Below are 15,076 nucleotides of genomic sequence, written 5' to 3' on the forward strand. Positions count from 1 at the left end.
AACTCTTGTTGAATGCAGAAAGTTCCAGAGACTAGAAATAATCTTTACCCCTCCTGCTTTTGAAAATTTTAGACCCATTTCTAACCTGCCTTTCTTAAGTAAAATTCTAGAGAAGGCAGTCATTATGCAGCTAAATGACCACCTCAATAAACCTGCAATTACTTGATAAATTTCAGTCGAGTTTTAGAATAACTCACATCACATAAACTGCACTCGTTAAAGTAGTAAATGACTTGCGGGTAAATGCAGATTTAGGCCTTTGTATCCGTTCTCATCCTCTTAGATCCGAGTGCCTCATTTGACACCATTGATCAGAACATTCTTAGAAATCACCTTAGTCAATTGGTGGGCCTCTCTGGCAATGTCTTAAATTGGTTTGAATCCTACCTGGCAGTTATTTAGTTGTGGCAATTACAACTCAAAGACACATGATATTCTATATGGTGTTCCACAAGGCTCTTTTCTGGGTCTGCTGCTCTTTTCAATCTACATGCTTCCGTTAGGTCAGATTATCTCAGGACATAACGTGAGTTACCACAGCTATGATGATGACACGCAGCTGTACTTATCAATAGCACCTGATGACTCAGACTCTCTCGATTCACTAACACAATGTCTGACTTGTATTTCTGAATGGATGAATAGTAATTTTCTCAAGCTAAATAAAGAGAAAACAGAAATTTTAGTGATTGGCAATAATGGATATATTGAGGTTAGTAGAAAATAACTTTATGCATTAGGATTAAAAGTCAAGATGGAGGCAAAGAATTTAGGGGTCACTGTTGATTGTGACCTGAATTTTAAATTGCATATTAATCAGATCAAATCACTTAAGAAACATAGCAAAAGTTAGACCTCTTATATCATTGAAAGATGCTGAGAAATGAGTTCACTCTTTTGTTTTCAGTCGTCTAGATTACTGTAACGCACTCCTCTCAGGACCACCCAAAAAAGACATAAATCATTTGCAATGAGTGCAGAATGCAGCTGCAAGAATCCTAACTAGAAAAAGAAAATCCGAGTCCATTTCTCCAGTTTTGATGTCACTACACTGGTTACCTGTGTCATTCAGAATTGACTTTAAAATAGTGCGTATGGTGTACAAAGCCTTAAATAATCTCACTCCATCTTAAATATCAGAATGTCTGACACCTTATATTTCAAATCATAACCTTAGATCCTCAAATGAGTGACTGCTTAGAATTCCAAGAGCAAAACTTAAAAGAAGTGGTGAGGTGGGCGGCCTTCTGCTGTTATGCACCTAAAATCTGGAATAGCCTGACGATAGGAATTCACCAGGCTAATACAGTAGAGCACTTAAAAAAAACTGCTGAAAACACATTACTTTAACATGGCCTTCTCATAACTTCACTTTAATTTAATCCTGATACTCTACATATTCAATTTATTATCATAACTGTTCATGGTGGGTCCAAAATCCGTACTAACCCCTACTCTCTCTTCTGTTTCTTTTCCCGGTTTTCGGTGGTGGCGACCTGTGCCACCACCACCTAATCAAAGCATCATGAAGTTCCTACATTGATGAATTAAAGGCCGGGAGTCTACATGATCATCATCATTAAGTTCTTCCATGAGAACCTTGAATACAAAGAGGACTGTTCATTTAGATAGATAGATAGATAGATAGATAGATAGATAGATAGATAGATAGATAGATAGATAGATAGATGAAAGGCACTATATAATTGATAGATAGATAGATAGATAGATAGATAGATAGATAGATAGATAGATAGATAGATAGATAGATAGATAGATAGATAGATAGATAGATAGATAGATAGAGCTGCTGGAAAGGCTGCCACTCAGATGCGGCACCGGAAATGAACTATAATTTATGTTAGGTCGAATGCCCAGAGGGGACTGGCCGGTCTCGTGGCCTGAAACCCCTTAAGATTTTATTTTTTCTCTCCAGCTGTCTGGAGGTTTTCTTGTTTTTTCTGTCTATTTTTTCTATTTCTTCATCATGTAAAGCACTTTGAGCTACATTATCTGTATGAAAATTTGCTATAGAAATAAATGTTGTTGTTGTTGTTATAGAAATAGGATTGACATTTTGAAATCTAAAGGCTTATGCTTTAAGTACCTTAAAGAAGGACATCTTGGTAAAGACTGTGTAGAAAAGATTAAAGGTCAAATATGCTGTATGACTCTGGCAGCACAGCTACATTCTGCACAGGAAACTTGCAAGAGCAGTGCAATCTCCCTGGAAGAAAAGCTCAAGTCCACATCAGCACTAAGGAAAGGGATAAAATGTTCTGTGCTATCAGAGTTATAAGTTTGTGAGGAGGAAGAAAATACATTTATTAGTAGCCAGATGTTTCCACACTGAACTTATACCAATGAAAAGGGAGAACGCCCCTATGCAAGAGGATATCACCAGATGGTCGCACCTCAAAGATGTGCATCTACCCCAGATAAAGGCGAGTCATACAGAGTAAAGATGAGGGTCCTTACGCTGTGAAGATGGCTCTTGGATGGGTTGTTAATCTATACTAATAAAAGGCAAAGCCCTCACTGACTCACTCACTCACTCAGTGACTGACTCATCACTAATTCTACAACTTTCTGTGTAGGTGGTGAAATTTCGCAGGCTCATTTCTTACAGCTTACTTACAAAAGCTAAGCAGGTTTCATTTTGAAATTCTACATGTAACGGTCATAACTGGAACCTGTTTTCGTCCATATACAGGTGCTGGTCATAAAATTAGAATATCATGACAAAGTTGATTTATTTCAGTATTTCCATTCAAAAAGTGAAACTTGTATATTAAATTCATTCATTACACACAGACTGATGAATTTCAAATGTTTATTTCTTTTAATTTTGATGATTATAACTGACAACTAATGAAAGTCCCAAATTCAGTATCTCGGAAAATTAGAATATCAATTAAGACCAATGCAAAAAAAGGATTTTTAGAAATGTTGGCCAACTGAAAGGTATGAACGTGAAAAGTATGAGCATGTACAGCACTCAATATTTAGTTGGGGCTCCTTTGGCCTGGATTACTGCAGCAATGCGGCGTGGCATGGAGTCGATCAGTCTGTGGCACTGCTCAGGTGTTATGAGAGCCCATGTTGCTCTGATAGTGGCCTTCAGCTCTTCTGAATTGTTGAGTCTGGTAGATTTTCTATGGGGTTAAGGTCAGGTGAGTTTTCTGGCCAATCAAGAACAGGGATATCATGGTCCTTAAACCAGGTACTGGTAGCTTTGGCACTTTGTGCAGGTGCCAGGTCCTGCTGGAAAATAAAATCTGCATCTCCATAAAGTTCGTCAGCAGCAGGAAGCATGAAGTGCTCTAAAACTTCCTGGTAGACGGCTGCGTTGACCTTGGACATCAGAAAACACAATGGACCAACACCAGCAGATGACATGGCACCCCAAACCATCACTGACTGTGGAAACTTTACACTGGACCTCAAGCAACGTGGATTCTGTGCCTCTCCTCTCTTCCTCCAGACTCTGGGACCTTGATTTCCAAAGGAAATGCAAAATTTACCTTCATCAGAGAACATAACTTTGGACCACTCAGCAGCAGTTTTGTCTTAAGCCCAGGCAAGACGCTTCTGACGCTGTCTCTTGTTCAAGAGTGGCTTGACACAAGGAATGCGACAGCTGAAACCCATGTCTTGCATACGTCTGTGCGTGGTGGTTCTTGAAGCACTGACTCCAGCTGCAGTCCACTCTTTGTGAATCTCCCCCACAGTTTTGTTTCACAATCCTCTCCAGGGTGCGGTTATCCCTATTGCTTGTACACTTTTTTCTACCACATCTTGTCCTTCCCTTCGCCTCTCTATTAATGTGCTTGGACACAGAGCTCTGTGAACAGCCAGCCTCTTTAGCAATGACCTTTTGTTTCTTGCCCTCCTTGTGCAAGGTGTCAATGGTCGTCTTTTGGACAACTGTCAAGTCAGCAGTCTTCCCCATGATTGTGTAGCCTACAGAACTAGACTGAGACACCATTTAAAGGCTTTTGCAGGTGTTTTGAGTTAATTAGCTGATTAGAGTGAGTGTGGCACCAGGTGTCTTCAATATTGAACCTTTTCACAATATTCTAATTTTCCGAGATACTGAATTTGGGACTTTCATTAGCTGTCAGTTATAATCATCAAAATTAAAAGAAATAAACATTTGAAATACATTAGTCTGTGGGTAATGAATGAATCTAATATACAAGTTTCACTTTTTGAATGGAATTACTGAAATAAATCAACATTGTCATGATATTCAAATTTTATGACCAGCACCTGTATATGGCCATAGCCATCGCCATAGCCTGCAGCTCGGTCGCCGTGTGAGGCGGAGTTGCATCCCGTATCATCACGCCTCCCATGTAATTAAGTGCCTGCCCATATAAGGTAAATATTCGTGGGTGAAGGACTAGTGGCTCACGTGAACTTACTGTGAACGCAGTACATAGAGTACAAGGAAGAGCTCCAAAGAGAGCTGAACAGAAAACGCATTACACAATTGAGAAGGCAGCAAAAGAATATCAAGCAAGTGACGCATACAAGCATATTCATAAGTGCAGCTACTGCGGAAACAAAGCACGGTGTAAACCATAAGTTTAAATTAAGTTTATAGAACGCTCCCGCTGCCGTTTGTCATGCCTACGACGAATACAATATTTGCGAGATACAAGTTTAATGAGAAGACACGAGGTATAAACGAGACTTTGGATCACTTTGTAATAGAGTTAAAATTGCTATAGCAAGAAACCTTTAAGTGCCGGGTCTTAGCTAACATTAACATTGTGAATTTCCCCTTGGGATTAATAAAGTATCTATCTATCTATCTATCTATCTATCTATCTATCTATCTATCTATCTTAAATAAAGCCATGGACATCGCAAGATCACACAAGAGAGCGGCTCACGTGAACTGACTGTGAACGCAGTACGAGTGATCACTTCGATGAATGAAACCTGTTCAAAAAACGCATTACACAATTGAGAAGGCAGCAAAAGAATATGAAGCGAGTGACGTATACAAGCATATTCATGAGTATACTCATTTCATTTCATTTATTACTGATACAGCCCCAATTGCATGGCCTGAGTTAGAGGGAGATATTAATCCTTCAAATGTCCAACAGGCAGTATTGGCACTCAGGCTAGAACGCAGAGGAAAAAAGGAACAACAAGCAGCCGGTGAAATCAGCTGGCTTTTATTAACTGCAGTACGTGAGTTGGATCATAAACTGCAGAATATGATCATAGAGTGTGGGGAACTCAAACAATAAATAGAAAACTTACAAGAAAAGCAACTTATTACTCGAGAATGCATGGAAAATGCGACGTCTCGGGTGAACGAGTGGGAAACTAAATGTGCTACGCTAGCTGTCCATTTAGTACATGCTAAGTGCCGTAAAAAAGTCAAAACACACCCCGTTTCCTCTTTTAAAATACGAGCCATAATGCAAGACGATTGTAACCCAGAAACATGGGATGGCAGTGTACATAACTCAGATAGTGACGACAATATCTGGGAGGAGGATGATGAGGACGTAGATGCGCTAAAATATAATAATGACGAGTGTACAATTATAGATGCGAGACCGGTCGTGCAAAATAAAGCCAAGGGGCACCCCGGTGGACAGTACAGGGTAACGCGAACCGTCCGCGATTTTACACAAGCAGAGTTTCTGGAACTTGGTAAACAATATAGACAGAAACCAGGCGAGAGCTTGATGCAGTGGATATTACGAATGAGGGATGAAGGGGGTTTTAGTTGTCAATTGACAGATACAGAGATCAAACATTTAGGCTCTATCACCACGAATCCGAAATTATGAAATGTGTTACGAGGGGGACAGAATCAAGCGATCGTATCAATAGTGGAATGGGTCGTAAACGCCGTGAAACACTCCATATCCAGACGCGACAGACGCGGAAGACATTGATAGAGACATTGAAGCAATTCAGCAGCTGCGAGAAATGGGTGTGCAGGCAGCTATTTATAAAGCTGCACCAGGAGTTGCGTTTGCTGGCCCTGATAATGAAGCATTCACTGCCGGAATGCGAAACCGTCTAATAAAAAATGCACTGCATCATTTAAAAGGGGCTCTATTATCTATGCTCGCCAGAGTTAATCAGCAGACAGTATGGGATGTGGCCGCATTATTGGGTCAGTTAGATGAATTGGGTGCAACGGTATCGGCTGGGCAGAGACCAGTCAGAGCCATAGCAGGACATACAATACAAAGAATAAGCCGTACAAAGATGGTGCATGATCTGATACAAGCAGGAAAAAATAAAATGGATATCGATGGCAAACCAACAGGGGAACTTTTTCAGAGATGGCAAGCTCTGAGAAAGTCTAAAACAGATGAGGGCAGAATCCCTCCAACTGCACCGCCTAGTGAGGAGGAACAGAAACACTCCGAACAAACACCGAAACACTTTTTTCACTTTCCAAAAGAGTGGCACACACCCCGACCAACATATTGAGGAGAGGGCAGGTCTCCTGTAGGCAGGGAGGTACAGCTCATTCATGCAGGAGACCGACGCCCGTACGTCCCGCTAACCATTTACTGGGGTAAAGGAAAAAAACCACATCAGGTTATGGCACTTATGGATACTGGGGCAGAAGTCACTTTAATTCACGGGAATCCACATAACTTTTCAGGACCAATTGTAAATGTAAACGGATACGGGGGCTCAGATATACAGGCAAACTAATCACAGTACACTTAGAAATAGGAAAGTCACCCCCTTTTAAAGCTAAGGTGCTTATTTCAGAATTGCCTGAATATATTCTGGGGATAGATATTCTTACAGGAAAGTCATTCCAAACAGAATGGGGAACATTTTCTTTTGGGATTTCTAATGTAATGTGTAGAGCAGTAAAAGCAATAGTAAGAGGAAAGGCAAAATGGACCCCTTTAGAAATTCCAGTCCCTGACACACCTGTAAATTTAAAACAGTATCGTTTGCCAGGAGGTTTGCAAGAAATAGGAGAAACAGTGGAAGAGTTATTACGAGTAGGAATTATTCGACCTGCAGTTAGCCCTTTCAATTCTCCTGTGTGGCCAGTCAGAAAACCGGATGGTTCATGGAGAATGACAATCGATTACAGAGGTCTAAATGCTAAAGCACCGCAATTGACTGCTGCAGTTCCTGATATTGTGACCATCATAGAAGACATCATGGCTAATGCAGGAGAGTGGCATGCTGTTATTGACCTGGCTAATGCTTTTTTCTCTATTCCAATTGCAACCCAAAGTCAAGATCAGTTTGCATTTACATGGAAGGACAGACAGTACACCTTTCAAGTACTGCCACAGGGATACCTACACAGCCCTACGTTGTGCCATGGACTTGTAGCAAGAGATCTGGCTACCTGCTCAGATTTGGAAAAGGTACGATGTTTCCATTATGTGGATGATATAATGTTAACTGGGGATGAAGCATCAGTAACAAATGCATTGCCAGTTTTAATATCCCACATGGAGAGCAGAGGATGGGCTATCAATAAAGACAAAATCCAAGGACCCGCCAGAGAAGTTAAATTTCTGGGCATGATGTGGTTTGGACCAGAAAAACGAGTGCCCCAAAAAGTAATTGACTCTTTGTATAAATTAAAGGCACCAACTAACAAAAAAGAAGCTCAATCCTTTGTGGGTTTAATGGGTTTTGGAGAGCATTTGTGCCACATTTGGGACTAATTTTAAGACCTATACATGATGTTGTCAAGAAAAAGGCACAGTTTGAATGGACAGAAAAACAACAAGTTGCTTTTGAGGCAGCTAAAGAAGCTTTAGTCCAACACCAAGGACTGAGACCTTTAAAAGCTAATTTGCCTTTTGAACTGGAAGCCACAGAACAGAACAATATTGCTACGTGGAGCTTATGGCAAAAGCATGGAAGTAAACGTGTTCCCATCGGCTTTTGGAGCCGACAGCTGACAGGCTCACAGACTAAATATACACCACTTGAAAAGCAGCTTCTTACAGCATACTGGGCTCTTTTGCACACTGAGAGACAGACAGGTCCTGCTCGGTAAAGCTACTCACTAACTTGCCCATTGCTGGGTGGGTTAGAGACAATGGTCTGGGCGCGAGAGCAGGCGCTGTCCAAAATCAAATTTTATGCAAGTGGAAATGGTATTTGCAAGCAACATCACACTTTGAAGGCAAAGACATGAGTGCTTTACAAGGGGCTATGGCCGGAGCTGTGATTTATGAGGATCCAGAGGACATACCACCTGTTCTGCCTGTAGTGGAGTCGCCCTTTAAAGAAGCACCAGCCTACGATCATTTGACACCAGCGCAACAGGAGAACAGCTGGTTCACAGACGGGTCAGCAACTGTGGAAGGAGGAAAAAGGCTTTGGAGAGCAGTGGCTTATCAACCTCACACTGAGACCACCCTGAAGCAACAGGGAAGGTAAATCAAGCCAATGCGCTGAACTTATTGCTGTCGCTATGGCATTAACAGAAAATCAAAGCTTCCCTATTGTTGTTTATACTGATAGCTGGGCAGTTTTTCAAGGACTAACAGTGTGGATCACAATGTGGAGAAGGGCTGCTTGGACTATTCATGGGAGAGAACTCTGGGGTGGCACAGAACTGTGGGAGCAGCTTTGGACAATGGGCACAAGAGGGGAAACTCTCATTGGTCATGTAGATGCCCATGCCCCTCTGATATCCCTTGAGAGAATTTATAACCAACAAGCTGATCTAATAGCTGCTGTTCGAGAAATCAACCTGGAAGAAGCCTATCAGAGAATGAAGACCTGTGCAAATATGCTGAAGTAAATGTAATCGAGCCTTCCTTAATATCATTAGCAAGGTGGGCTCATGAAACTTCAGGACACATGGGAGCAGAAAAAACATATCAATGGTGTCATCAGCGATGTATACCAGTCACTACTGATATTGTTAAACAAATAGTGAACAATTGCTCCACATGTACAGAAGTAAAACAATGGCCCCTACAGAAGAAGGCAACTGGTAAACTGAAGAGAGGAATGGGACCAGGACAAATTTGGCAGGTGGATTACATTGGGCCACTGCCACGAGAAAATAAACTATTATATGCTTTAACTGCAGTAGATACTTATTCTGGACTGTTACAAGCTTATCCATCAATAAGAGCTGACCAGAAAGCTACACTTAATGGACTGAGCCATTTAATCCAAGCATATGGAGTGCCTGAAGAAATCCAAAGTGATCAAGGAAGCCACTTTGCTGGGAGAGACGTACAAGAGTGGGCTCAAGGAGCTGGCATTCAGTGGACTCTGCATATCCCTTATCACCCACAGGCTGCAGGACTTATTGAGAGAATGAATGGCCTGTTGAAAGAACAAGTTAAAAAACTAACTGGGCACAATCATCTTAAAGGCTGGACTAAAGTTTTAAAGCAAGCCTTATTTAATCTCAATAATCATCCGTTGGCTGGGTCCACACCTTTTATGAGACATCAAAATGTCGGAGGAGAGCCACCTGTGTGTGCCCTCCGCCTGACAACAATTAGTCCACTGGCAAACAATGAATTAACTCCCACAGGGTTATTGGTTAGGACACCTAAATCACTTACAATCAAGTTAAACTCCTCAGAAAGACTCAGCTTGGTGTGAACGCTGGCCCGGACACACGCAGACGGACAACATATTTTGCCCAACACACTTTTATTTACAGTATATACAACAATATAAACAGTCACGTGCACTCACAAAACCCCAGTGCCTTCCGCACTGATTCCCCCAAGTCCAGGGCCCACAGTTCTGTGCCTTGCTTCCTGGCCGCCTCCTGTCCTCGCTCTCCAGCTCAGTCCGCTTCCTCCCGACTTCCACCAATGACTGGAGGGAGGCGGCCCCTTAAATAAGGCTCCCGGATGAGCCCCAGGTGTTCCGCACTTAGCCGACACTTCCGCCACGCTTGGGCGTGGCTGTCTTCCTGGCAGCTCTCCGGGTGCCACACAAAGTCTTCCCCCCGGCACTTCCTGGTGTGGCGGAAGTGCCGGGCTCCGGGATAGTAGGCACGGGCGCCGCCTGGCGGTGGCCACGGGTCCCTACAGGGCTGGGCTTCAAAGCCCTGTACCCGAGGCCCCTGCCTAACCAGGACGGACGCCCCCACTCTGTCTGGAGGAGGCACTCGCCCTCCTCCGGTCCTCCAAGGCGCCCCGGCGGGCTCCAGCCCCGACAGGCAACCGCACGGGATAAACCGGCATCGGGGCGCCGCCTGGCGGTGACCACGGGCCCCTACAGGGAAGGGCTTCCATGCCCTCAACCCGTGGCCCCAACAGAACCAGGGCGGACGCCCCTGCGGTGTGGAGGAGGCACAAGCCCTCCTCTCGTCCTCCAAGCGTCCGCCGGGCTTCAGCTCCGGCCGGCGACTGCATGGGATCAACCGGCATCGGGGCGCCGCCTGGCGGAAACCACGGGCCCCTACAGGGTAGGGCTTCCATGCCCTCGACCCGTGGCTCCCAATAGAACCAGGACGGACGCCCCCTCGCGGTCTGGAGGAGGCACAAGCCCTCCTCATGTCCTCCTGGGCGTCCCGGCGGGGCTCCAGCCCCGGCCGGGGGCCACAGTGCCCACCGCTAGCGAGGACACGTGGGTCGAGCGGCACAACCGAAAGGGCAGCACGTCCCGGTGAGGGTCCTACTATGCCCCAGGGTCCAACACGGCACCCTGGGACATCCGTCTTCGGCACCCCGCCCGGCGCAAAGCGCGCCCCTGTGGTCTGCGCCGCTCGCCCCGCTGTTCCTGCAGTTGGGACACTATTGGCCTCTCGGCGTGGAGCCCTCCGAGCGGGCCCGTTTCAGGAGGGCAGGTCCCTGGCACGACGTCGTCCTCAGCGCTCGTCGGGGCTTCGGGCCTGTGGAAAAAAGGAAAAGAGGGCCAGAAGCACTGCCAGGACACTCACCCCGAGTGTCCTGCCGGTCTCCGTACCCGCAGTGCTCCCGCCCCCCTCCGACAGCCCCTGACTTGCCTGCTGAAGTCCTCCGTCGCAGGTTCCATGCCCGTCCGTCTGTTGTCCGCGGCACCGCTTTCGCAGGCGGCTCACCCAGCCGCCCAGGGTATCTCCTCGGCCCGCACAGAGGACGGCCCTTCTCGGGCAGCGCACCCAGCGCCGCGCCCTCCTATCGGAGGAACCGGCATTCACCCGGTTCCTCCTTCTTTCTTGGGGCGCTGGCGGTCTGGGTCTGAGCACAGCGAAAGCTCAAATCCAGCCCGTCTGCGTCCAGGCAAGCGACAGGAGACAGCTGCAGGCTTGGGCGCAGGGCGCTAGGACCCAGGGCACTCAGCAGCCCGATCCTACCAGCCCCTGCATATTGAGCTCCTCGCCCGCGCTAGCCGTCTGCACCGCTGGCGTCTGCTGTCGGGAGGTTGCTTACTTGGGCTGATCGTCCGTAAGCGGTCACAGCCATGTTGGCAAACCTCCCCACTTGCTTTACGGGGCGGTAATACTCACCACCCCGCCGTGTTCTGCCGGCCTCCGGTTCCAGCGCGCGCCGATCCTCCGTCTCACGCGGCGTCTCCCGCCACGCGACCGCCTTTCCCGTCAGCTGCTCACACTGAGCAGCGAGAACTAGCAGCTCCTCTAAGGGCGGCTTGGCGGGCGAAGGGACTCCTCCGACACCGCCGAGCCGCTGGTGGAGAGAGAGACAGGCGTCGGTGAGCTTACCTGTCGATCGGCTCTCCGCGACGCCTGCCTCCTCTGGGCCACTCCCTCTGGCCCAATCGGGTCCTTCTCCGACACGAGACTGGCATTCCTTGGGCCCGCCTCTATCCAATCATCGGAGGGCACGCAAGACACACCGGCCAATCCGTGCCTGTCAGCGGCGGGACCTCCAGCCCGCGGCCATCTTGCCTCCCTGCTCCGAGTGCGGAGGCGTGCCTCCTCGCGCGTTGTGGCTGCTGGCGATTCCTTGAGCGCAGCGGCTCCGTTTCCGCAGCCTTCTTTGCTGCCGCCCGTGCAGCGCTGCCGACAGCCCGTGGCGCGTGCTCCTCTACCCGCGGGCGCGGATCCGGTTCGTCCCTCCCTGTAGAAATGAAGGTAAGACCGACCCCGAGGGGCCGATGAATGCAGGGCAGGGCACTTACCTCCCGGATCCCGTCATGCCGAGGCCCCCGCCTCGGTGTGCCTTCTGTGCTGCCACGCCCGGCCTGGCTGTCTGTCACCGACAGCGCGACTGGAGCCCGCTGCGCTCCGGCGATGTCTGGTTCTCCTCCGCACCCGGGAAAAGCAATTCCGCTGTCCGGTGGCGGTTTCTGGGCGAACGCTCCGCGGTTTGTGCGCGGGCGCTCCGCGGCCAGTGTGTGGAGTCGCTGCTGCGCCGGGCCGTTCACAGAAATTAATTGTTTGAACTCAGGTCCCGCCTTGTCCCAGGCGGAGCATCCTGCCGGCTCACGCCACTGTGAGCGCTGGCCCGGACACGCAGACGGACAACATATTTTGCCCAACACACTTTTATTTACAGTATATACAACAATATAAACAGTCACGTGCACTCACAAAACCCCAGTGCCTTCCGCACTGATTCCCCCAAGTCCAGGGCCCACAGTTCTGTGCCTTGCTTCCTGGCCGCCTCCTGTCCTCGCTCTCCAGCTCAGTCCGCTTCCTCCCGACTTCCACCAATGACTGGAGGGGGCGGCCCTAAATAAGGCTCCCGGATGAGCCCCAGGTGTTCCGCACTTAGCCACGCCCAAAGCGTGGCGGAAGTGTCGGCTGTCTTCCTGGCAGCTCTCCGGGTGCCACACAAAGTCTTCCCCCCGGCACTTCCTGGTGTGGCGGAAGTGCCGGGCTCCCGGGATAATTAGGCACCGGGGCGCCGCCTGGCGGTGGCCACGGTCCCTACAGGGCTGGGCTTCAAAGCCCTGTACCCGAGGCCCCTGCCTAACCAGGACGGACGCCCCACTCTGTCTGGAGGAGGCACTCGCCCTCCTCCGGTCCTCCAAGGCGTCCCGGCCGGGCTCCAGCCCGACAGGCACCGCCGCGGGATAAACCGGCATCGGGCGCCGCCTGGCGGTGACCCGGGCCCTACAGGAAGGGCTTCCATGCCCTCAACCCGTGGCCCCAACAGAACCAGGACGGACGCCCCCTCGCGGTGTGGAGGAGGCACAAGCCCTCCTCTCGTCCTCCAAAGCGTCCCGGCCGGGCTTCAGCTCCGGCCGGCGACTGCATGGGATCAACCGGCATCGGGGCGCCGCCTGGCGGCAACCACGGGCCCCTACAGGGTAGGGCTTCCATGCCCTCGACCGTGGCTCCCAATAGAACCAGGGACGGGCCCTCGCGGTCTGGAGGAGGCACAAGCCCTCCTCATGTCCTCCTGGGCGTCCCGGGGGGCTCCAGCCCCGGCCGGGGGCCACATTGGGAATAACAGGTCAGTGGCCAAAGGAATGGGAGGTGAGAATAAATGTTGAAATGCTTGTAACAGATGCATGTTTAACAGAGACATTAGATATCTGTTTAAATGAATAGTATTTAGTATTAGAAAATCAAGGCAGTAAAGACATACACATAGCTGAAGGACAGGCCATATGTAAACTGCACATAGAAAAAGTCACACCTGTTTTAGTCAGTATTGAACAGTTTAAAGGAGAAATTGGAGGGAAGGTATGAGTTTTAACTCCAGGGAAAAAGCCGAGGGCAGGAGAAATAACAGCTGCAGGACCAGGAGACACTAGAATGGTTCTTTTAACGGGCTCTCAGTCGCCCCTCTGCTTTCCCTTACACAGATTATCCTCACGTGTGGAATAATCGGGACAGATGGTTTATGGACCGGATGGAGTCGATGCACCCCTATAACAAAGTCTTTTGGGCTGCTGATACGCCAGGAACGGAAAAGTCTGTGACTTTGAACTTCACATTTACCAAGAACTGTACCTGGCAGTTACGAGACAAGACATTTACGGCTCCATTTTCCATGAAACTGGAATATCCTGACCTGTTACCTTTACCTGTGATGACTTATGAAGACACTGCAATAACTGTGACTGTGCATAATAACATATCTGTCTGGTTGGCTATGATGAACTGTAAACCTGATTCTAATGGACTATCATGTTGGACAATTGAAGGGGAGCAACAGCTACAACAACAACAACAACATTCATTTATATAGCACATTTTCATACATAAAATGTAGCTCAAAGTGCTTTACAAAATGAAGAATAGAAAAAAAGAAGACACAATAAAAAATAAAAATAAGTCAACATTAATTAACATAGAATAAGTAAGGTCCGATGGCCAGGGCTGACAGAAAAAAACAAAAAAAAACTCCAGACGGCTGGAGAAAAAAAATAAAATATGCAGGGATTCCAGACCAAGAGACCGCCCAGTCCCCTCTGACTGCAATATCAACACCCGAGAATGATGTAATATTATATGTGTTTAAACAGGAAGCAACAACAAATGTAAAGGTACCAGTAATTTTATGGGAAATTCATAAGACAAGGAGAAGGAATGGTTATCCATTTGATGTAACATTACTTAGACAAATGAAAGGTTGTAAAAAAGCTAGGATAGCACATAAAATAATTACTGTAGCATTCAACATTAATGTTAGTGGGTTTGATATAAAACGTCACGAGTTTTCAAGAGGGGAACATATAATACCACGCACTACAGGTGCAACATATAATTGTCGAAACATACAATCCTTATGGCCTCCTCATAAGGTAGAAATAAAACGAAGGCCAAAGCGAGACATGTGGGGAGCTATAGGAACTGGTTTAGGAGTAGTAGGTTTAGGTTTAGGGTCTCTTAATACTGCTGATATAGCAGCAATATATCACAAAATATCATCTATTGGTGTGAAACAAGCAAATAGTTTGCAACCTTTGGCTCATTGGGGGCCAGAGTTGGCAGGCAGGCATATACAGTACTAGAGTTGCCTTTACGGAAAACTCACCATGGATGGTTAAATGAGTCCTTATGGACTGGTTTGCAAAGCCAATGGGCCATAGATGAAGAATCAGCTTGCTATTTAAAACAGATTATTGCTGTACAGCAGTATTTAAATTTTAAGACAGATTGGGGATTCAAAGACCCCCAACATTGGAGAAAAGAATTAAAATTACCATCAGACTTGTGGTTGCAGCC

General features: G+C 47.3%; 1 protein-coding gene across 1 annotated transcript; it reads left to right on the top strand.

The window, feature by feature from the left end:
- Positions 1-8,187: 8,187 nt before the first annotated feature.
- LOC120519928 lies at positions 8,188-14,066 on the top strand (the record flags this gene model as incomplete). Its single annotated transcript, XM_039742672.1, has 4 exons — positions 8,188-8,411; positions 8,712-9,597; positions 13,346-13,355; positions 13,711-14,066. Coding segments are annotated over exons 1-4 (1,476 nt in total), but the record flags the coding sequence as incomplete, so codon positions are not given.
- Between the last annotated feature and the right edge of the window lie 1,010 nt (positions 14,067-15,076).

The sequence above is a fragment of the Polypterus senegalus genome, unplaced genomic scaffold, assembly GCF_016835505.1.
Source record: "Polypterus senegalus isolate Bchr_013 unplaced genomic scaffold, ASM1683550v1 scaffold_5761, whole genome shotgun sequence".
Taxonomy (NCBI): Eukaryota; Metazoa; Chordata; class Cladistia; order Polypteriformes; family Polypteridae; genus Polypterus; species Polypterus senegalus.